At 40.1% G+C, this 23,022-nt stretch overlaps 2 protein-coding genes across 2 annotated transcripts in view; both read left to right on the forward strand.

Moving 5' to 3' along the window:
• Positions 1-4,948: 4,948 nt before the first annotated feature.
• CCDC28A (coiled-coil domain containing 28A) lies at positions 4,949-19,806 on the forward strand (the record flags this gene model as incomplete). The annotated part of the gene is given in 7 exon segments (XM_030316453.1): positions 4,949-4,978; positions 4,980-5,147; positions 6,971-7,170; positions 8,110-8,273; positions 14,107-14,261; positions 16,149-16,171; positions 19,237-19,806. Coding segments are annotated over 7 exon segments (795 nt in total), but the record flags the coding sequence as incomplete, so codon positions are not given.
• Positions 19,807-22,268: 2,462 nt separating this feature from the next.
• Positions 22,269-23,022, forward strand: part of ECT2L (epithelial cell transforming 2 like) — an 80,307-nt gene continuing 79,553 nt past the window's right edge. The window contains exon 1 of the mRNA XM_030316454.1: positions 22,269-22,323. The gene's annotated coding sequence lies outside the window, so the exon portion shown is untranslated. The remainder of the gene's footprint in view (positions 22,324-23,022) is intronic.

The following is a 23,022-nucleotide window of genomic DNA, read 5'->3' on the forward strand; positions in this document are numbered from 1 at the left end:
AGAGGGAGGGAGGGAACCCTAAGCAGGCTCCACACTATACGTGGAGCCCAACGCAGGGCTCGAGCCCACCGCGAGAACGTGACCTGAGCCAAAATCAAGAGTCAGGTGCTTAACCAACTAAGCCATCCAGGTGCCCCCCTTGCCTCTTTATTTTAAATTAATGTAACTATGGTGAACAGTGCCTAAGGAAGCCATAGGCCAGCTCAGATCCCAGTTCTACTATTTAGTAGCTGTGTGGCTTTGAGCAGCTATTTATCCTTTGCCCCAGTTTCCTCATCTGTGAAGTGGGATCATAATGGAATCTGTGTCCTAGAGTTATTAGCAGGATTAAATGAGTTAATTCATCTAAAGCCCTTAGAATGGCTTCTGGCCCAGAGTCAGAGAAAAATAAACATAGGTCATTGAATTTCATCAAATATGAATATTTAATATTTTAAAAACATTTCTATTTCTTGATCTTTTTTCTATGTTTTTATTTTACTTTTGAGAGACAGACAGGGTGTGAGCTGGGGAGGGGCAGAGAGAGAGGGAGACACAGAATCCGCAGCAGGCTCCAGGCTACAAGCCGTCAGCAAGAGCCTGATGCAGGGCTAGAACTCACAGAGCGTGAGACCATGACCTGAAACGAAGTCAGTTGCCTGACTGACTGAGAGTCATCCAGGTGCCCCTCTATTTCTTGATCTTTAAATTTTTTTAATGTTTTATTTATTTTTGAGACAGAGAGAGACAGAGCATGAGCAGGGGAGGGGCAGAGAGAGAGGGAGACACAGAATCCGAAGCAGGCTCCAGTCTCCGAGCTGTCAGCACAGAGCCCGGCGCGGGACTCAAACCCACAAACCGTGAAATCGTGACCTGAGCCGAAGTCAGACGCTTAACCCACTGAGCCACCCAGGTGCCCCATATTTCTTGATCTTTAAAATACTTTTATTACAGGAGCACCTAGATGGCTCAGTCAATTGAGCGTCTGACTCCTGATTTCAGCTCAGGTCATGACTCTGGGGTTGTGGGATCAAGCCCAAGTTGGGCTCCACGATGAGCAGGCAGCCTTCTTAACATTCTCTCTCTCTCTCCCCCTGCCTTTCCCCCACTTTCACGTGCACATGTGTACTCTCTGTCTCTAAAATAAAAATTAAAAAAAAAACACTTTTATTACTTTAAACGTGAAAGAAAATTTAACTACAAATGGTGTTTCAGTCATATAATCAACTAAATATACTCTTATTAGGTAATCTGAAGATCTTATATTCACAATAATGTTCCTGTGGAAAGCTTATTTTGAATTCAGAAATATTGGCAAATGAAATTTTGAAGTGCATTTTATCTAGAAGATAGGGAATGCTTACGTTAAACATGCAAATGTACACGAAACTATGACATATGATTTAATTTATCAGAAAATTCTTTACTTTTTTGAAATAGGATTTATTTCATAAACAATCCTTCTATTTCTATTGCCATAGCTGGTATACCTCAGGCACCTGTGAAAAGTGTAAGTCAGAGGTGAAGGGATCCAGGATCTCCTTGCTTATTCACAGTGCTTGACTTTTACAACCAGGCTCGTGAATGCTAGAAAACACTGAGTTTGTATAAAATAACCTCTTTAGACTATACCATCTGCACTTGCCTGAGGGGTCCGTTTCCTGAAAATAATTTACTCAGCTATAGAACTCTGATCTGTACCGATAACTACAATGAGCAGAAGGTTGCACTTGCAGTGAGGAAGCTGATCCTACGAGCTACTTCCTTTCCATCTCTCCAAATAAGGCAACACCACCGCGTCTGCAGACCTGGTGAAGTTCTGCTTCTTTTGGAATTAACAGCAACAGAATACGTGTTGGTAAAACCGCCAGATTTAGCAAAGGAAAACTCGATGACCAGCTGAAGGTGATTTTCAGATACATGAGGAGTATTTTTTTAGTATAAATGTGTCCCAAATATTGCATGGGACTTATACAAATAAAGCATTCTTTGTGTTTCTGAAATTCACATTCATCCCACCATCCTGCATTTAATCTGGTCATGCTGTTCGTGGGGAGATTATTTATTTCTAGACATATTACTGCTCACTCACTTTCTCTCTCCCTCTCCCTCCCCCCCACATATGCACCATGCACGCATGCAACTTCATAATTTGAAGGAATGCATGTGTTTTGTAAACAACTACCCTAATTTGTATTTATTATCAAGGTTTTGGAAACTGCTTTCGTTTGTGTCGAAATTAGAGGAAAAATCCATAATCTCATGTAATTACATTTTATTACTTCTTTGGATCTGTACAATTACAGAAATAAACTAAGAATTCAGTTTTTATTCTAACTCATTTATGTTCTCAAAGTTAAATGGAATCTGGTCTCAGAACAATTTAATATGAGATAATACTGCCACCTGGAGACCAGAGGCAGGTATGACTAAGAATCAATCTAAATTCTAATTCTTGAATAAGTAATCTGAGTTATGGTGACACTTGATTTAATAATGCCATCTGCCACTTGCCATCATATGGGTCTAATTTTTTCCTCATTTATTCATTAATTGAATGTAAATTTTCTAATTTTCTATTGTATGCCAGACACTACGCTAAACTTTGGGGATATAAAGATGTATAAAACCTAGATCCTTTCATGAGTAGCTAACAGACTGGTAGGAGACACCAGCATGTTACCAGCTGTCATCCCATGTACCCCTACCCTTTAAGAGTGACGCAAAATGAAATATAATACTTGTATTAATGTAGTGGGAAACTCCTCTCTTTCCAAGATTACAGCATAGACTGTGGTTTATAATTTTCCATTCACCTTGGACTCTAAGCTCCTCCTTCACCTGACATAGTGCTGTTTATACATCACGTTACTGTTACACACACGTTGCTCTTATTGTCCGTAAATCTCCCAAAGATGCAGAACACAATGCTTTTCCTTGATTTTCATAATGTTCATACAAAGCTTTGATCCTGTAGAGAATTTATCTTGAAGTTTGGAAGCATGGAAGACGTGTGTGTGTGTGTGTGTGTGTGTGTGTGTGTAATTAGGACACTACCAATTACAAATTGAACAACAGACCTCACTGATCTTTTTAAAGTCTTCTCCCTCCCACCACTTTGACTCTCCTTTCTCACTCTGCTCCCTTCTTTGCTGTCCTTTTCTTCAACATTTCCCAACCCCTACCTTCTACTACAGTGAGCAATTCTTCCCAGCTTATTGTATAGTACAATTCAACTTTCTCAATTTCATACCCCCAAACTCAGCCTCCTGCCCACCCGTGCATATCCAACACTCCTTGCTCCATTATGACACACAATGGGCCATCTTCTTAGAGTATCATCTCCCCTTTTCTCCCTATACAAGACTTATTTCCCCTTGACAGCTCTTAAAAAGCAGAGTGGTAGCAGTTTAGGTTTTAAATAACATCTTAAAATTTCTTTGTTGGTTATTATGTGTTATGAGGGCCTCTTCTACTCTTCCCTTCCTCCCTGCCTTGCTGCCCCCCTCCCTCCCTTCTACTCTCTCTGCTATACTGTAAGCTATCCCTACAAGTATTTACTAGTCTTGTGGTACTCTTCGGTGATACTGGTCAAATTAAATTAAAATTCAACAAAGGAGAGAAAACTGATGGAAGGGTTGTTACACAGTATAGCTAATTTTCCGATCAATGGTATACTTTGCTTTCTGGTTAAGCCTATAACACAAGCCTTCTTCTAAAGCTGGAGTGTTCCTACAACAAGAACTTGGAGAAAAGATATTGGAAAGATGAATTGTCCTCTTGCTGATATCTCGCTGTCGACCGGGATATCTTGCTGATATCTTGCTGACAACCGACTGAGTGGCTCAGTTGGTTAAGCGTCCGACTTCGGCTCAGGCCATGATCTCACGGTTTGTGAGTTTGAGCCCTGTGTAGGGCTCTGTGTTGACAGCTCAGAGCCCGGAGCCTGCTTTGGATTCTGTGCCTCCCTGTCTCTCTGCCCTTCCCCTGCTCACACTCTGCCTCTCTCTGTCTCTCAAAAATGAATAAACGTTTAAAAAAGTTTTCCGATTTTTTAAAAACGGAGGGCGTGATGGTGGAAGGGCACTCCAAATTAGAATACGTGGGTTCTACTTTGTTCTGCCTCTCTAGCATTGATGTATTTATATCAATCTCTAGATACGGCTTCCTCATTAACAAATTCAGGAGAAATATGTGGTACTATCCCTTGCCTCTTCAATCTAAAGATCTACAAACCTAAAACCTCCCCACACGGGAAAGGACATCCAGACGAGGGAATGAAACCTGGATCTCTCCCCTCATTTAGGATAGTTCTGTCTATCACAATACACAATTCCTTCTCCAGAAGAAATATATATAGTGAAAGAACTGTTTTGGCGACGAGAAACGCGCATTTAATTAGCTTTTTTGAGTGTCAGAGTCCTCACATCTAAAAAGAGGGTAACACCTACCTCATGGAATTGTAGTGAGGATGGGACATAAAGCCTGTATAGGGTCTTAACAGAGTAGTTATTAACAGAAATAGAATCTCATTTAGGGGCTTGGCATGGTGTCATTAAACAGAATCACGGTTTTTCCTGGCGCTTTCCAAACTTTACCTTGAGAAGTCTCCGCGAGGTAGTTGATTCAGTTGCTATGACGACACTCCGGTTCCGCCTCCGCTCTTGCTGGAATGGCATGCTGGGAATTGTAGTGCGTGGGAGCCGACGTTCAGCCAGGGGGCGGGACAGCTTCCGCGAAGCGCTCTGCGTCTCCCGTGCCTGCTTCCACTGCCACGCCTATTCCTCAGTGCTTGTGGGCCACAGAACCCAAAATAAAAGTCCAACTATGGGTCTTTGTTTCCACGTCCGCCTAAAATACAGCTGAGAGCAGGACAGTAGAGGCAATGCGGTGCCAAGGGCGGAGACGGGAGCCGTACTGGAGTGGCAGGAAGAGGCGAGGCTCCCGCCGGGATGGGGGTGGGGGGGGCGGGAAAGGGCGGGCACGGAAGCTCCGCCTCCTTGCGTCACTTCCGTAAACAAAGGGAACTGTGGTGGCGCTGGGTCCGGGATGTGACCCCGGCTCTAGCTGCAGCAGTAGCGTCGGAGGCTGCAGCTGCGGCGGTGGCTTCGGAGACTCCGGAGTCTTTGCAGGTTGAGGAAGAGGATTCCGATCCTCTCCTTCCTCAGGTATGCAGTGGAAGCAAAGGCGCTTCCGCATTGTCCCCTTTAGGCCCCTTCCACCACCCACTCTATCCACCGCTCAATTCTGGGAGGTGAAGGGTCACCGCGTTGGCTGATTGGGGAAGGAGAATAAGGTGAAGTCAAGAGGGACTCCTAGTCCTTCTTGAAGGCCGTGGGTTCCTGGCACTCAGTGAGTGAGTAACTGCGAAGGCCATCTCTAAATGGTTCCTTGCTGCTTGTTGTACCGGCGGCTTGCCTTCCAAAAGCGGATACATTTCCAGTCCTGGCCCCTCAGAATATCATAGTTTAGACCACTGTTGGTTTATTTGAATTGCTTTACTACCTTTTCTTTTTCCTGTATCACCAAATGGTCTATTAGCATCATTAAATTCGAAGGTCCATGTGTTTATGTGTATCACACGTTTAAACAGATGCTTGTCTCTTTGGAGAACTGATGCCCCATTGTCTCTCTTCAGCTGTTTATTAAAATTCCATTTAATTTGTGTTCATGTCAAAACAACCCCAAAGTGTCTGTTGTGTTACTGAAAATTCTTCTTAAAGGAAAAATTGTTAGCCAAGATTTGAATGGATTTACACTTGGTATCTGGGATTAGACACTAATCATTAGAACCTTTCCTTTAAAACTTGTGCTTCTTTGGGGGTATTATATATAAATCCAGTTGTGATTGTCTAGGGTCAGCCTGAGCCAACTGAGCTGAAATGGTTTAAATTCCAGTGCTGGTGGTACTGAGTTTAGACAATGGCAAAAAAAAGTCTGTTTTAGTTAAAATTTTTAAGTAATTATTTTAAGAGTGACATCAGTGGATTTGAATCTTTTTGAGTGGCCGTAGCATGATTACATTCAACACCATGTACACAAAAAGCTTAATAGTGCTAAAGCACTTTGCAATCTGATGAGGTAAATAGCCATGTAAATTTCTCATCTCATGATACAGGAAGCAATATAATTAAGAACAATTTAATAGTATGCATAAGTAAAAATGTAGAAGGATATTTTTCGATGGATGGCTGTAAGGAAGATAAAGGTAGTTAATACATGAAATAAGGGGAAATTATTGGATAAACAGAAGACCTTACACATATTCTGTATGGAAGAGCCAGCTAGAACTTCATAGTGTAACTTTTCTGATACTAGCAAAACTAAACAAACATATACAGTTTCATGTATCATTGGAAATAGGTAAAGAAAGTATATTCAGAATAGTCATGGAACGAATTTAATTTTATAGAACTTCACTCGATCGAAGAACCAGAATCAGTATTATCCCTAGGCAGACACTGAGTTTGTGCTTGGTAGTTGCCATAAGGTTTCTAGTCATTAGTTAAAATGCAAATACCCCCTGTCAATTATACGTCTGTTATTCTTAGAAGAATAAATTTTAGCAGGGAGATCTAAAGACCACCTAGAGCTTGAGTCAGGCTGGGAGTATCTATCACATGGCTATTTTGTTTCTTTTTTGAGGCATTCTTTCCCTTCTATCATGTAGGCTCTTTGAGAACAGGGACTTTGTCTTGTTCACTACCATCTTCCCAATATCCAGAATAGTGCCTGGCAAGTGGAAAAGAGTAAATATTTGTGGATGCGTGAATACAGAAAATGATGGAAAACATTTTTGTCTACCAGTCCATTTTGCTTAGAGCTTCTGTGTACATAGCACCGTAGGTTAAACTTAAGGGATCCTTGTTTTAACTTTATCTAATGAGCTCTGAAATTCTCAATCCTCTTTAAGCCTATGAAGTGGGTCTTTAAAACCCTTTCACTTTCACATATTCTAGCATATGTGTATAATTTTGCTATATTTCCTTAGGTCATAAGAAGCTGGCCGTGGTGCAATAAGGAACTTAAAACAATGGAGGAGCGGAAACTGAAGAGGCGGAGTCCTAAGTCTTTTAGTGCCCACTCTACTCAGGCTGTTAATGCCAAAAAAAATGCCATTCCAGTTAGTAAAAGCACAGGGTTTTCAAATCCTGCATCACAGTCAACTTCCCAGCGACCAAAGTTAAAAAGGTGAATTCATTTCTTTCAGATTATCACAGCAAAACACTGCCAACGTAAATACTAAATCTAGTAATTCTTATAATACTTGTTTTTCTCTTGGCTTAACTTTTAAAACAGTGGCAGGATCTATTATATGTGATTTAGAAAAAATTTGTGAAGGGTATAGTGTGTAGGGATTAGCACATGCAAAATGAATGACTGGTTTGAAGACCCTTACTTTGTCTCATATTAAACAGGACAGAGTGAGAAAAGTCACAGACAAAGTTGATGCACTAGCCAGAAGAGGGAAAAAAATATGTTTTTTTTTAAATTAAGCTGAGTGTGTTTTCATATATATATATATATATATATATATATATATGTATAATTTTTTTTAAGTTTGAGAGAGAGAGAGAGAGAGATGGCAAGCAGGGGAGGGGCAGAGAGAGAGGGAGGGAAAGAGTATCCCAAGCAGGCTCCACACCATCAGTGCAGAGCCCGATGTGGGGCTTGAACCTATGAACTGTGAGATCATGACTTGAGCCAAAACCAAGAGACGGACACTTAACGAGCTGAGCCACCCAGGTGCCCCATGGTAGGTTTTATCTTTTTTAAAAGGGTGGTTTTATTATTGTCATAGAAATGATTTGTATTTACTGTAAAAATTCAAACACAGGAAAAGTTCAAAGAAGAAATTTAAAACACTAAAATCCTGGGGCGCCTGGGTGGCTCAGTCAGTTAAGCATCTGACTTCGGCTCAGGTCATGATCTTGTGGTTTGCAAGTTTGAACCCCACATCGGGCTCTCTGCAGAGCCAGCTTCGGATCCTCTGTCCCCCTCTCTCTGCCCCTCTCCTGCTTGTGCTCTCTTTCTCTCTCTCAAAAATAAATAAACATTTACAAAAAAATTATAAAAAAATAATAAAGGTAACTGTATGCAATTAATGTTTTCATTGTGCTATCTGCGCAGAGTGATGAAAGAAAAGACCAGACCTCAGGGAGGAGAAGGAAAAGGCACACAGCCGGCTCCCATTCAGCACTCCTTCCTCACCGATGTCTCAGACGTTCAGGAGATGGAGAGGGGGCTTCTCAGCCTTTTGAATGATTTCCACTCCGGAAAACTTCAAGCATTCGGCAAGCCATAGATATTTCTCTGTTTTTCTTTTCCAGATGCTCGCGTCCTATTTTCTGCATTTATTTTGCCATTCCTTTATATTTTTTTTTATTTTTTCATATTTATTTAATTTGAGAGAGAGAGAGCACACGTGCAGGGGAGGGGAAGAGAGAAAGAGAGAGAGAGAGAGAGAGAAAGAATCCTAAGCAGGCTGCTGATGGTGCAGAGCTCAATGCAGGGCTTGATCCCATAAACCGTGAGATCATGACCTGAGTTGAAATCAAGAGTCAGATGTTCAATTGAGTGAGCCACCCAGGTGCTCCTATTTTGCCATTTATTTCAAAAATATCATTTTCTTTTATTAAAAAAAAAAGAATCTATTGGCATAAAATGCAATCATCTAGATTTCGTTTGTCATGAACTATAATTTGTCATCTAAAATTTCATGAAAAAAGTTTTTGTAAGAAAGGAGGGTTAGTAAAAATGTTGAAGTAGGATTGCTATTATGTAATAACTATCCTGAAAGTAACAAATAAAAGGAACATTCTTCATCAGTTAAATATTTTAGACTTAGGGGCGCCTGGGTGGCGCAGTCGGTTAAGCGTCCGACTTCAGCCAGGTCACGATCTCGCGGTCCGTGAGTTCGAGCCCCGCATCAGGCTCTGGGCTGATGGCTCAGAGCCTGGAGCCTGTTTCTGATTCTGTGTCTCCCTCTCTCTCTGCCCCTCCCCCGTTCATGCTCTGTCTCTCTCTGTCCCAAAAATAAATAAACATTGAAAAAAAAAAAATTTAAAAAAAAAATAAAAAAAAAATATTTTAGACTTAGTATTTTAGTTTGGGAAAGCCTCAAGGTCATTTTTCTTTACCCTTTTAAGCCTAAACTTATTTCTTGCCTACCATCCCTGATTTTAAATTTAAAAGAATCTGGTGTTTTTGTTCAATCATGAAGCTATAAGAACAGTTAACTGATTGTTCCATTAGAAACTCCAGGTAGGTGGGGTGCCTGGGTGGCTCAGTCAGTTGAGCATCCGACTTTGGCTTAGGTCATGATCTTGCGATTTCATGGGTTCAAGCCCTGTGTCGGGCTCTGTGCTGACAGCTGAGGGCCTGGAGCCTGCTTCGGATTCTCTGTCCCCCTCTCTCTCTGCCCTTTCTCATGCTCTCTCTGTCTCTCTCAAAAACAAACATTAAAAAAACAAAACAAAAAACCTCTGAGTAGGTATTTTTGTATATGAGTTCACAAAGTATATGGTCAAGAGTTTTTATGTTCAGCTTGCAACTTACCTTATAACCCTTCTCTGATAAAATTATATCCCTGTATTTTTTAAAGCAATTTGAAAATTATTGAATGCACACATACAGAATTTCACATGAATGCATAAATGTCATCAACATACATACTGGTTTTTTGAAGTGCTATCCTTTCCTCCCATACCTCTTTATTCCTTGGTTTTTTTCTTTCTTTTTTAATTAATTAATTTAAATTCTAGTTAACATATAGTGTAGTATTGGTTTCAGGAATAGAATTTAGTGATTCATCCCCTACATATAATGCCCAGTGCTCATCCCAATAAGTGCCCTCTTTAATGCCCGTCACTCATTTAGCCCACCACCCCCAACACCCCTCCAGCAACCTTCAGTTTATTCTCTGTATTTAAGAGTCTCTTATGGTTTGCCTCCCCCTCTGTTTTTATTTTTCCCCTATGTTCATCTGCTTTGTTTCTTAAATTCCACATATGAGTGCAATCATATATTTGTCTTTCTCTGACTGACTTATTTCACTTAGCATAATACACTCTAGTTCCATGCACATTGTTGCAGATGGCAAGATTTCATTCTTTTTGAGCACAGAGTAATATTCCATTGTGTATATATACCACATCTTTTTTATCCATTCATCAGTCAATGGACATTTGGGCTCTTTCCATAATTTGGCTGTTGTTGATAGTGCTGCTACAAACATCTGGGTGCATGTACCCCTTCGAATCAGCATTTTTGTCCTTTGGATAAATACCTAGTAGTGTAATTGCTGGGTTGTGGGGTAGTTCTATTTTTAATTTTTTGAGGAACCTTCATACTGTTTTCCAGAGTGTCTGCACCAGTTTGCATTCCCACCAGCGGTGCAAAAGTGTCCCTTTCTCTGCATCCTTGGCAACATCTGTTGCTTCCTGAGTTGTCAAGTTTAGCTGTTCTGACAGGTGTGATGTGGTATCTCATTGTGGAGTTCCTTGGCTTCCTAGCCCCTCCCTGACCACACCCTCTCTTGGCTCCACCTCCCCCCACCCCAACTAGATAACCACGTTAAGAACCAGGTGTATATCTTTTCATATTTTTCTCTAGGTTATGGCACTAATATATATATAAACATACACAAAGATTTTAGTTTTCATTGTTTTATACAAATTGTATCTTATATGTACTTGTCCCCATCTTGCTTTCCTCACTAAAGAATATCTAATGAAAATCTCTCCTGGGCACCTGGTATAGCTCTAATTTATTCTTTTTTTAACTTTTCTTTTCTTTTTTTTTTTTAATTAAGTAGGCTCCATGCCCAGTGTGGAGTCCAGCGTAGGGCCTGAACTCACATCCTGAGCTGAGATTAATCAAGACCTGAGCTGAGATTAAGAGTTGGATGCCTAACCAACTAAATCACCCAGGCACCCCTAATTCATTCTTTTTTTCCAACGGCTACATAATATTCCAAGTTGTGAATATACCGCAGTTTATTCAACCGTTTCTCTGTTGAAGGGCATTTACTTTGTTTCCATTTTTGAGCCCCTAAACATAACGGTGTAGTGAACATCTCTTTACATACATATGTATGTCAGTGCTTTTATTTCTTTGGGATGGATTACCATGAGTGGGATTAGTGGGTCAAAGCAGTAATTCTGATTTTAGTACAGGTATTCAGATTGCCTTCCAAAAAAGCTATTGTCCTTCTAGTTTTCATCCACAGTTTATGAAAGAACTCTTTTCTCCGAATTCAACCAGAAATAGGTATTACTAGCCTTTTAATTTTGCCAGACTGTTGGTATGAGGTGATATTTCTTTTATTACTGTTGAGTTTGTATATGTTAAGAAGTTGAATTGCTCTTTTCAGGACCTTTACCCAGTTTTCTGTTTGGTTATTTATCCTTTTGTTGATGGTGGTGTTGCCAATTGCTAAGAGCCCTTTGTATATTTTGGATACTAACCACTCCAACTGCTGTATTTTGGCTTTTTTGTTTTTGTTTTTTTTTAACCAAATTGAGTATGTTTGTGGACTTTATGGTATATTTAACCTTGTAAAAGTTTTGAATACTGAAATACGTTTTATCTTTTTTATTTATTTATTTATTTTTTTTTTAAATTTTTTTTTTTCCACGTTTATTTATTTTGGGGACAGAGAGAGACAGAGCATGAACGGGGGAGGGGCAGAGAGAGAGGGAGACACAGAATCGGAAACAGGCTCCAGGCTCTGAGCCATCAGCCCAGAGCCCAACGCAGGGCTCGAACTCACGGACCGTGAGATCGTGACCTGGCTGAAGTCGGACGCTTAACCGACTGCGCCACCCAGGCGCCCCTGTTTTATCTTTTCTTATAGTTTCTGGGTTTCCAGTCTTGGTTAGACTATTAATTTGAAAAGAAGACATGAAAAACATATTATTTATTTCACAGAGATATTTTATTATATCTCTACCTCCTTGCTTTACCTTGACCCAGTTTAGATGGTATCTTTAGAACACTTTCACTTTCCCTTCTCTCTTCTCTCCCATACCTGAGATTTAATCTTTGAATCACTTCTTTGCTTTCTTGCCAACACCCTTTCGGCCCCCCCTTTTTAAAAAAAATTTTTAATGTTTATTTATTTTTGAAAGACAGAAACAGAGCATGAGTGGGGGAGGGGCAGAGAGCGAGGGAGACACAGAATCTGAAGCAGGCTCCAGGCTCCGAGCTGTCAGCACAGAGTCTGACATGGGGCTCAAACTCATGAACCGTGAGATCATGACCTGAGCCAAAGTTGGATGCTTAACCAACTGAGCCACCCAGGCGACCCTCTGCCCCTACTCTTATGTAGCTTGTTTTCTTGGCTTGAAGTCATTCTCTGTTATTTGTCAGTTTGCTATCTAGAAGTATTGTAGATACAAGGTGGATTGCCTGTTGAATTCTTTCTTAATAGGTAATTTTTTTCTGTCTCGATGTTTGAAAGTTTTTTTCCTTATGTTTTTTCATCAATTTTGCCTGGGAATCAGTGCACCCTTCCTATCTACCAACTCATTTTCATCTGAATGAACATTATTTCTGTTGTTAATTTATTTCTCCATCTGTTTCTTTTTATCCTTTTGGAGCTTCTATTGTTCTCATGTTAGATCACCTGGATTCCTTGTGATTTCTACTTTATAGATTTATATTGTCCCCCTCCCCACTTTTCTCACTCTCTTTTTCTATATATATGTTACATATTGATACATTTATATGTATGCCAGTATACACACACACACACACACACACACACACACACACGCCTTTCTCTCTTGAGGTATTTCTCCCACTCGATCTTCCAGGTTACTAATTGTTAGAAAACATCATTAAAATAGAGGAAATATGAGATATTTTCTATAAAGAAAGGATGACTTTTAAAGAGCTGTAACTAGCTTCAAAATTATTAGTCAGCATAGTTTAATGTTGTCAATCTATGAAGATGATACAAATCTAGCCTGGGGAAATTATAATTTACATAAATTCATACTGATTCAAGATATAAACTTCAGCTTTAGCTGAGCTACAGTATACTTTTGAGAAAACCAAGGTTTTTTAGAAAAAATTTTTAGTATCAAGAGGTTATAGAGGCTATACTTAAAGTATATGAAAATATGTAATATGTACTGTATATATTTTAGTTGCCCTGAGCAGGTAATGCCACCTCAGAGAACTCTACTCAGTAACGTAAGACCTGTCCTTTAGCAATTAAGTTGTCTTGCACTTACATTAGAGCATACAACTGAAGATACTACATTATGTTTCTCATGCTTCATAACATTCTTCATGTTTCATAAATATTTTCATCTATATTTCTTTTTTCAAAGTTTATTTATTTTTGATGGGGGGAGGGAGGGACACAGAGAGAAGGGGAGAGAGAGAATCCCAAGCAGGCTCTGCACTGTCAGAGTGGAACCCGACGCACAGCTTGAATTCACCAACTGTGAGATCATGACCTGAGCCAAAATCAAGAGTCAGATGCTTAACCGACTGAGCCACCCAGGTGTTCCTCATTTATATTTATTAAAGGAATAATTGGTGGCAAAATGATTCATGGTTGAAGTTCTTACAGGACGTTCAAGTTCACTCATTATTATAAAACGTTGGGTCACTCAGTTCAAATGGCAGTTGTCAGATTGAACATGATTAGATGATGCTATTGCTTCTAGAAATGATGTTACTATTGAAAAAAGAATTTTCTTTACCTAAGGGATGATTTGGGTTTTGGGGTTTTTGTTTTGCTTTGTTGTTTTAAATTTTTAAAAGATTTTATTTTCAAGCAATCTCCACACCCACTGTGGGGCTCATACTCACAACCTCAAGACCAAGAGTCGCAGGCTCCACAGACCAGACGCCCTGATGATTTTGTTTTTTTAAAGAAAATCTTTCCAATCCGATTTTCTTAGTACCCACAGCCATTTCTTAGATTATTGCTTTCCTGGTCAGAAATTCGATTTGTGTATTATACACAGAAAATAGGCAGTCATTAACACTGTAATTTACAACAGAACGAAAACTAAGTTCTTGTGAGTACCTTGAATTTACAAGTTTTTCCTCAAGGCAGTTAGTTTGAACTGTCCTAATCTTTATTAATGTTCTGGGATGTTCCCCCAGGAAATGAATGTTCCATTGAACAGATGGAACATGTTCGGGGAATGCAGGAGAAATTAGCTCGTTTGAATTTGGAGCTCTATGGGGAGTTAGAGGAACTTCCTGAGGATAAGAGAAAAACAGCCAGTGACTCCAATCTGGACAGGCTTCTGTCTGATGTGAGTATAATTCCTTTATATACTATAATTCTTTTATATAAACTTATAAAAGGATTTGTATATATTTCTTCATTCTTTCTTTAATCAAAAATTTTTATTGAAAGAAAGTTCATCGTTTTAGTCATGTTGAAGTATACCGTTTAGTGGTTTTCAGTGTATTCACAGTGTTTTGCAGACATCCCCACTGTTTAATTCCAGAACATTTTTATCACCCCAAAAAAGAAACCCTGTACCTCTCAATTCTCCCTCCTCTTCATCCCTTAGTGGCCTCTAATCTCCTCTTGGTCTGTACAGATTTGCCTATTCTGGATATTTCATATAAAGAGAATCACACAATATGTGGCTTTTTATGTCTGGGTTCTTTCCCTTAGTGTAGTATTTTCAAGTTTCATACATGTCGTGTCCTACTCTTTTTTAGGGAAACATATTTCAAAGAAATTGTCACATTTATATCTAAGCATATATTTTGAGAATGCTGGGAAATCTAGAAGTGAAAGATTCACTTCTGTACATATATGATACGATCTTAATGTATAAGGTGGTCCTGACATGATTAAATACGTTTTGTGTTATTTACTCAGGTAGGTGGTGGTTACTTATGTTATATACAGAACTATGTGTATGTTTCAGATCCTTTAGTGCATTGCTCTGTGTATTAGCTTGCTAAAGCTGCCATAACAGAGTGCCTTAGACTGAGTACACCTGGAATTTATTTCTCACAGCTCTGGAGGCCCAGAGTTAGTGAGCAAGGTGTTGGCAGGGTCGGTTTCTTCTGAGGCCCCTCTCCTTGGCTTGTAGATGACTGCCTTCATCCTTCCATGGCATTTTCCTTTTATGAGTGGGTGCCTATGTCCAAATTTCCCCTTCTTTTAAAGACACTAGTCCTTATTGACCTCATCTTAACTTCCTACCTCTTTGTGAGACCCTGTCTCCAAATACACTCACATTCTGAGGTATTGGGGATTAGAACTAAAATGTACGTCTTTTGGGAGGACGTAATTCTGTCTGTAACTATTATGATTCTTACACTGAGAGGTATTAATTAAATTGGCTTCTTTAAACCTTTTTTGGAGTAAAAATAAAGAAAAATTGAGTTCAGTGTTCTTCAGTTTTGGAATAGTTTACATATTTACTAATGACAAAAAAGGATTAATTCTGTTGCTTTTCTTTATCCTTTGAGTAAGTAAATGTGAGAGAAACTGTATGCCTATACTTTTAAAGTTTCAAGCCTGTGTGTTTTATTTCACATCGACTATGTTTAGACTCGCAAGTATTTCCTTTTATCGGGTCCTCTTAAGAAATAGAAGCTTAATTTGCATTACATTTAGGAAAGTGACTGTGGAGTAGTGAGAAGACCAAATTTGAAACCAGAAAGCCTTTGTTTAGTCTGGGGTTTGCACTTCAGTTATATCTGTGTAACTTTGTCAATGTAGTTAACATTTCTGTAACTTTGATTTTTCCCTCTGTAAAACAGGTGTGATTAATTCTACCACATACTGAAAACTGAATGATATGTGAAGTCTTTTCGTAATCCACAAAGGTTTTTAAGATTTTGATCATGAAAATGGCAACTTTTTAAAAAAACTATTAGAGATGATTATAATTGTTCATGGTTTTAAGAATCCTTATAGAACTCTAGTTTTGCTTATCTGGTTTAATTCTCTTCTCATATTTGTGTTTAATAAATGCTAAAGCTACTTTATAATTATTTTGCATAAGTGAATTTCCCAAGCTGGAAATTTTTGGGAAGTTTTTTTCAATATTTTATTTTTTCGTTTAGAGAAAGCTTAAATGAAAACCAGGTTACTTTAAAATGTGTAAACAATTATCTACTTAAGATATTTTTCCCATAAAAACTGAAATTAAATTTGTTTCTTTGTGTTACAGTTAGAAGAATTGAATTCTTCCATGTATCCTTTTGCCTAATATCAACAGTGAAAAGTTTACAAATTATAACTTCTGGTGAATACCTCAATCAATGAACAAAGACACCCATGATGATTTACTGGGGCCATTTCTCTTCTTTGGTTTCCAAATGGAATTTTTAGTTGTTTTGTATGCTACAATTTTGTTTGTTTCTCATTTGTTCTGCTTTGCTTTGTACTGTTTTTGGATTTTTAAAACAAATTTTTAAAAATCAACCAAGAGAATTGAGGATTGGGTTAGTTGCCGTAGAAATTATCTTGAATCTTAGATTCTTAAGTTAAATAGCAGTTGGATATGCAGACATAATATGCCATGCTTAGTTTCCTGTCATTACATAGAATACTTTAGATGCATATACAAGGTGTATTATAGGAGGAGCTTAAAAGAAATCACCAAGGTGTGTGTAAAATATTCAGGTTTTGACATTACAATTTGGAGCAATTATTTCAGGAACTTTTCAAAACGTGTTTTTGGACATAGTCCTAGGCACAACGTGAGATAAAGAACAATGAGAAATGATCCTGCCTATAAAATAATTTGAGAGGTATGACATCCTTCTGAACTAAATAATGAGATACCAAAAAGGATACTGGTTGTAGGGTCAAGACATTTGATTTTTGAAATTTGGTTTTGATAATTTTGCTAATTAACCTTGGGTAAATTGCTTAACATCTCAGAGTGTCCTCTGTAATATGGGATAATTGCTGCATATAATGATGGAGTAATTATCTAGTTTTTCTAAACTAATATATATATATAAATTACTATTATTGTTGTAACAGATACTGTTACTACTTGCTAAACTATACAGTAACAATGAAGAAATAAGTATATGCAAATCCAGTGATAACGATTAATAGTTAATCTTAATTGAGTACTTACTAATTGCCAAGTATTTTATGAAGGGCTTTACCTGCATTTTCTCATTTGGTCCTACCCTTGTAAGTAGGTGGTGTTATACTTCCCATTTTACAGATGAAGAAAATAAGGTTTGTGAGAAGCCACATAAACTGGGGAAACATTAATGTAACATATCCTTGCCAAGAAAGACTTGAATATGGGGATAAGATATGAGTTAATTAGGGGGCTTCTCTTAGTAGTAATGCCTGGTGCTTTTTTCTTTTCTTTATACTCATTTTGAGCTTCATAGTCTATGCTTTGTACTCTTTCTATGCTTGTGACATGTCAGTATCTCCTATCCTCTTATCTGAGTTTTTGTTAGACATTTAGACTCATTTATCTCACCACTTTGCCTGATTCAACCACCACAGTTAAACAAGGCAACATGACGGAACACAAGAGCATGGGCTCTAGGTTGTTTGGTTTCAGATCTTGGGAAGCAAGTGTGTAGCTTTGAGGCAAATGTAGTTTCCTCATTTGCAATAAATGTTCTCTCTATATTCATACTTTCCTCCTAATTTCCTTCTCCGTCATCGGTAGCCTCTGTTATTTTCAGTCTCCAAAGGTTATTTAAATCCCTTCTATGATTAGACCAGACATTGCTACTCGGTCGTGGAACTATCTGCCACTGAGCCGGGACATGGACATGGAACGATTTGCCACTTCTTGATTACATTTAGTTGTCAGGCATCATCGGTTCTGCCTTTTATTCCTCTTTCATCCCCTACCCTCATCCCTTTATTCCATAACCTTTCAAATTTCTGTTCCAGCTCTGGAGACGCACTGTCCAATATGGCAGCCACTAGCCACGTAGCTACTGAGCACACAAAACGTGGCTAATATGAATTGAAATGTGCTAAAAGTATAATTTGTACACCTGATTTCAAAGATTTAGTATAAAAAATAATGTAAAATGTCTCAAGATTTTTTATGATTGCATGCTGAAATGATAGCTTTTTTATATATTAGTGTGAATAAAATATATTTTAAAAATTATACCTGTGGCTTGCATTATATTTCTTTTGGACAGTGCTGCCGTAAGCTTTAGACAATGACACTAAATAAATTAGTCTTCTTAAAAACATCACTCTCCTCTTGCCATTCCTATTTCAGACCGAGTTTTTTACCATGTTAGACTTTTTAACAGCTCTCAATAATATAATCACAGCCTATGCATCCTGTTATATTTTTCATTCCCACTAAGCTGGTTCTCTGGGTGTCTGAACACATCATGTTCATGCTCACCGTAATGCCTCTGTTCAGGTTGTGCTTTCTACCTACCGCTGCTCTGGCCTCCTCCTTTTCCCCCATCAAGTAACACCGAAGCTGACCACTCTCATAAAGCATTGTATCTATACCTCCAACTAGCATTCTGCCTTATTTCACTATCTTTTGATTTTTATATGTGTTAAATTTCAGCCCTCCAACTGGATGGCAATGGCTTTGATGACAGCACTCATGTCTGTATATTTTTGCAACCTCTGCCATACGCGTATTGCTAGCATTTAGTTGTTCTCAGCGTATTCACAGCATTGTTGGAATTGGGTCTTGAAGAGATAGGTAGCAGGTGGATCATATGGATGGATGAAAGAACAAGATGAAAGCCAATGATGATAAGAAGGGAGGGGGGTAACCTCTGCAAGAATTCCATACTAATTCTAATCTTGAAGAATAATTCAGGATTAGAGGGAAAGTTTTAGAGCTATGATGATTTGATTTTTGACTTTTACAAAGAAATTGTTTTCCCAAGGATGATAAAGTGGTGTTGTTCTCTCCAATGATTTTTGTTTAATCCAGTAAGTTTTCATATTTGCCTCTCATCAGTTCCTTACCATGAAAATAATTCTTGCCGTGTGGAAATAATCCTGTGCTGTATTAGAATCTGAAACATAGTCTTGATTTAGTGCCTTTTTTTAAGTCTTCAAATTCTGGATATAGTATAATTACTTCACTACGTTTAAAAATTGTCTTACCACATCCAGGTTTCTCACAGTGACATAGACACTTCCCTTTAAACATATTTCCTTTATTTCAATACCTCTCTCCCTTAGCTCCTGAGTGTAATTCCCCGAAATTTATTTTTTTTTAATTCCCCGAAGTTTAAAAGAAGTACTGATTATAAAATGAAAATCTTAACTGATGAATTCAGACAAAAACTACATCTGGCGGACGCACAAGACGTCCCGAATACGTCCACCAGCTAAAAGGACATGCAGTTGCTTTCTTGCGGTTTGAAGAAAAACAGCATTCTTTAATTTTGCAGCTGAACCCAGTAGCAGAATCATCTTCCACAACAAGGAATAAAGTAATCAAAGTACCAGTGCAATGATTGTTCTCACTGCTGCTTTTAGTAAAGTTGCCTTGCTGCGTTCGCCATAACTGGAGCCTAGGCCAGGTTGAAGGCTTCATCAGGAACTGTGATGCCGAGGCTGTGCTGCTACGCTTTCTGTTGTTGCCTTATGGGGGTTATACTTGAAACGCTTTGTGCAAAATGTTATTAATAGGGCTGAAGGTTCATCCTTTCTGAGCTCACCAAACTTACTCATTCCCGTGTTGATTCGAAGTTGATGATGCACAGGCTTTTGGGGGCAGCCCCGCTTCAGTTTACGTTAGACAATCAGTACACACACGGGTTTGTTTTCCAGGGGCCAGTGCCAACAAAATGTTAAATGAGTACTTGTGAAATTTGCTATTTTTAATAAAGTAATTGCTTAAATTAGTCGTTATTGCCTTATTTTGAAGGAACCTGTAGTCTCCAGGCTGGGAATACAAGAGTTCAATCCTCAAAAGTACACTGCGTTTATAAAATTCGAGGCGCCTGGGTGGCTCAGTCGGTTAAGCATCCGACTTCGGCTCAGGTCACCATCTCACAGTTCGTGTGTTTGAGCCCTGTGTCGGGCTCAGTGCCGACAGCTCAGAGCCTGGAGCCTGCTTCGGATTCTGTGTCTCCCTCTCTCTCTGCCCCTCCCCTGCTCGTGCTCTGATTCTGTCTCTTAGAAATAAACATTAAAATTTTTTTAAAAATAATAAATAACTTCAAGGTTATGTAATTCTCTTCCAGATTTTGCACCTTGTGCACATTTCAGTATTGGTGTCAGTCGTGAAAAGAGCACAGGCTTTAAAGTTAGACCTTGGGGGGGCGCCTGGGTGGTGCAGTCGGTTAAGCGTCCGACTTCAGCCAGCTCACGATCTCACGGTCCGTGAGTTCGAGCCCTGTGTCGGGCTCTGGGCTGATGGCTCGGAGCCTGGAGCCTGTTTCCGATTCTGTGTCTCCCTCTCTCTCTGCCCCTCCCCCGTTCATGCTCTGTCTCTCTCTGTCCCAAAAATAAATAAAAAACGTTGAAAAAAAATTTAAAAAATAAATAAATAAAGTTAGACCTTAGGCTGAATACCCATTCTTCCGCTTAGCTTTGTATTCACGCACATTTACTTAGTTTCTTTGGGTTTAACTTTTGTTTTTAACCTGGAAAATGAGATTACTAACCAACTCATAGGGGTTATGAGGAGAAAGTGAAAAAGTGTGTGTAGGATGCTTATCACAGCTGCTGACACCCAATAATGTAGAGCAAACATTCAGTTTACTGCTCATTTTACACAGCTTTATTGATATAACTCCTACATAAAACTGACCCTTGTCAAGTGTACAACTCAGTGGTTTTTAGCAGGGGTCACGGTTGTGCCCCTGTCAGCACACTCTAATTGTAGAGCATTTTCATTTCCAGAGAGACCCCTTGGCAGCTCACTTCCCATTTCCCAACCCCCCTGCCATTGGCAACCACTAATCTACTTCCTACGAACTTGCCTACTCTGAACATCTTGTATAAATGGAATCCTACATGGTCTTTCATGACTGGCTTCTCTTAGCATAATATTTTCTAGGTTTTAGGGTTCATCCATGTTGTGGCATGGACCACTAGTGCGTTCATTTTCATGACCAGACCACATTCCGTTGTGCGGATAGCCACATTTTGTTTATTCAATCGTAGCTCAGTCGCCTTCACATTTTAAAAGCCCCCTGCTTCTTCCTCGTTTCCAGGACAGAGAAACAAGCACCTAATTGGGGATGGGTGAGTGAAACCCACTGAATGACACAAACAAATCTCAATCTTAGTAATTGTTGCCATTCTGACCTCAAAGATTTTTGATCAACTTACCTGATTGCTCTTTTTTGGTACTCGTTTTAAAAATGAGGAAATGAGCAGAATATTAAATACAGTCTCCCAAACTTTCCAGTTGGGTTGAGAGACTAGGGATCCCAGGGTGGGGAAATGGCGTTTTAGGGTCTGACAAAGCAAAAAGGAAATGTTGCCGCGTGACATGTTTTTCTTGGATGGGTCCTGAGATAGAGTGAAGCACAAGCTGTTTCCTGTGGGGTCACTGACAGAGCATCAGATTGACCTTGTTTATTCATTTGGTTCATTTGTCCTTTGTGTCAAGGGACCCCATGTGGGTCTCAGGTAATAAAATTTTAGCTTCTCTAATTGGTACACACAATGTAAACATATGTTAAAGGCAACAGGAAAAAGCTGAGATGCCTGGATTAGAATAAAACTGTATGAGAATCAAATTTACTATATGTTGTATATTCCTTGTAGACAAATTTTAATTACCGATGGTAAAAAAACAAAACAAAACACCAGAGCAACCCATTTATATTTAGTGTTACTTCCAGATCCCTTAAACGTGTTTGCTTTGGTTTTGGTACCTCCTGTATAACGCTAAACTTGACAAGAAGTATTAAAATATTCCGAGGATTTGCTGAAGATAAACCCCACCTTTCCCATCACACGGCCTTAAAATTGCTGGCTTTCTTTGCGACCAAGCTAACGCTGGCGTCAGTGTCCCATCTCCTCCCGGTTGGGGTCCCGCAGCCTGGCGTCCGCCCCTCCGCTCTAAGCCTTCGGGGGTCCCACCTCAGGCCCCCCCCCCCGGGGGACGGCGGAGGAGCCGGGGCCCCAGACTGGCCGGAATCCCGCAGCGGCCGTGGACAGGCCTCGGTGGCCCACGCGGGGCCAGCACCCCCGCCCCGCGGACACCTGCGGGCTGCGGCCAGGCGCGCGGGGCGGGGACTCCGAGGAGCGGGGTTGGGGGGGGGGGTGGCTGCCCGTCCCCATGGAGACCGCGCGCCACCCGTCCTCGCCGCGCTCCGGGCGGCCGCTGGCTGCAGCCCCCGCTTGTCACTCGGCGGTCCAAAGAGGAGGCGCTCCGGCCCGGGTCCCTCGGCCACCTCCGGGAGGTAAAGCCTTTGGCCTCCGGGCCGCGCAACTTTTGCTTGAGACCCCTCAGGCACAGCACCGGGGCGGTTTAGCTTCCCTGCGCGACCTCCGGAAGACCCGAAGCGGCGCTGAGGCGGGCACCGCCCCTCCCCCACCCGTGACCTTGAGAGCCGCAGCAGCCCCACGATTATCCAAAAAGCTGCAGTGGGTCCGGGGAGAAACAAAAGCAATCTTTCCGTGGGTTTGACTTGGGCGGTGCCAAGGAAACTTTTAACCTCTTCCAGAGCTTTCATCTGGGGTAGAAATGAAGTCAAGTTATTGAGCACTTTGGAAAACTGATTTTCATCCGACCCCAGACTGGTTCACACCAACGCCTCTCCTCCTTCTTCCAGTTTTCAGCTCCTCCCTACGGTAGAGTCACGGGAGCGTGGGGAGTGGAGCTGGGGGCAGTGACGGGGAAATACACCCTGTTGAGAATACAGTTCCTGGTTCGAATTGTGTCGCTCTAGGAGTTAATATGCTAAGATTTGATGAACAGGACAAACAACTAAAGACATGATACTTCCATTTTTTTTCTTCTTTTTAGAAGTACAAAGTGCTGCGCTTTTTAATAACTTTCTCCATAGTATCAGAACAGAATATCCCGACATCATCTGTATGGAAGTTCAGCAAAACCCAGGCAATTTGTTTTCGGGCCCTTCTTGACATTTGTGCACCTT

The sequence above is a fragment of the Lynx canadensis genome, chromosome B2, assembly GCF_007474595.2.
Source record: "Lynx canadensis isolate LIC74 chromosome B2, mLynCan4.pri.v2, whole genome shotgun sequence".
NCBI classification, from domain to species: domain Eukaryota; kingdom Metazoa; phylum Chordata; class Mammalia; order Carnivora; family Felidae; genus Lynx; species Lynx canadensis.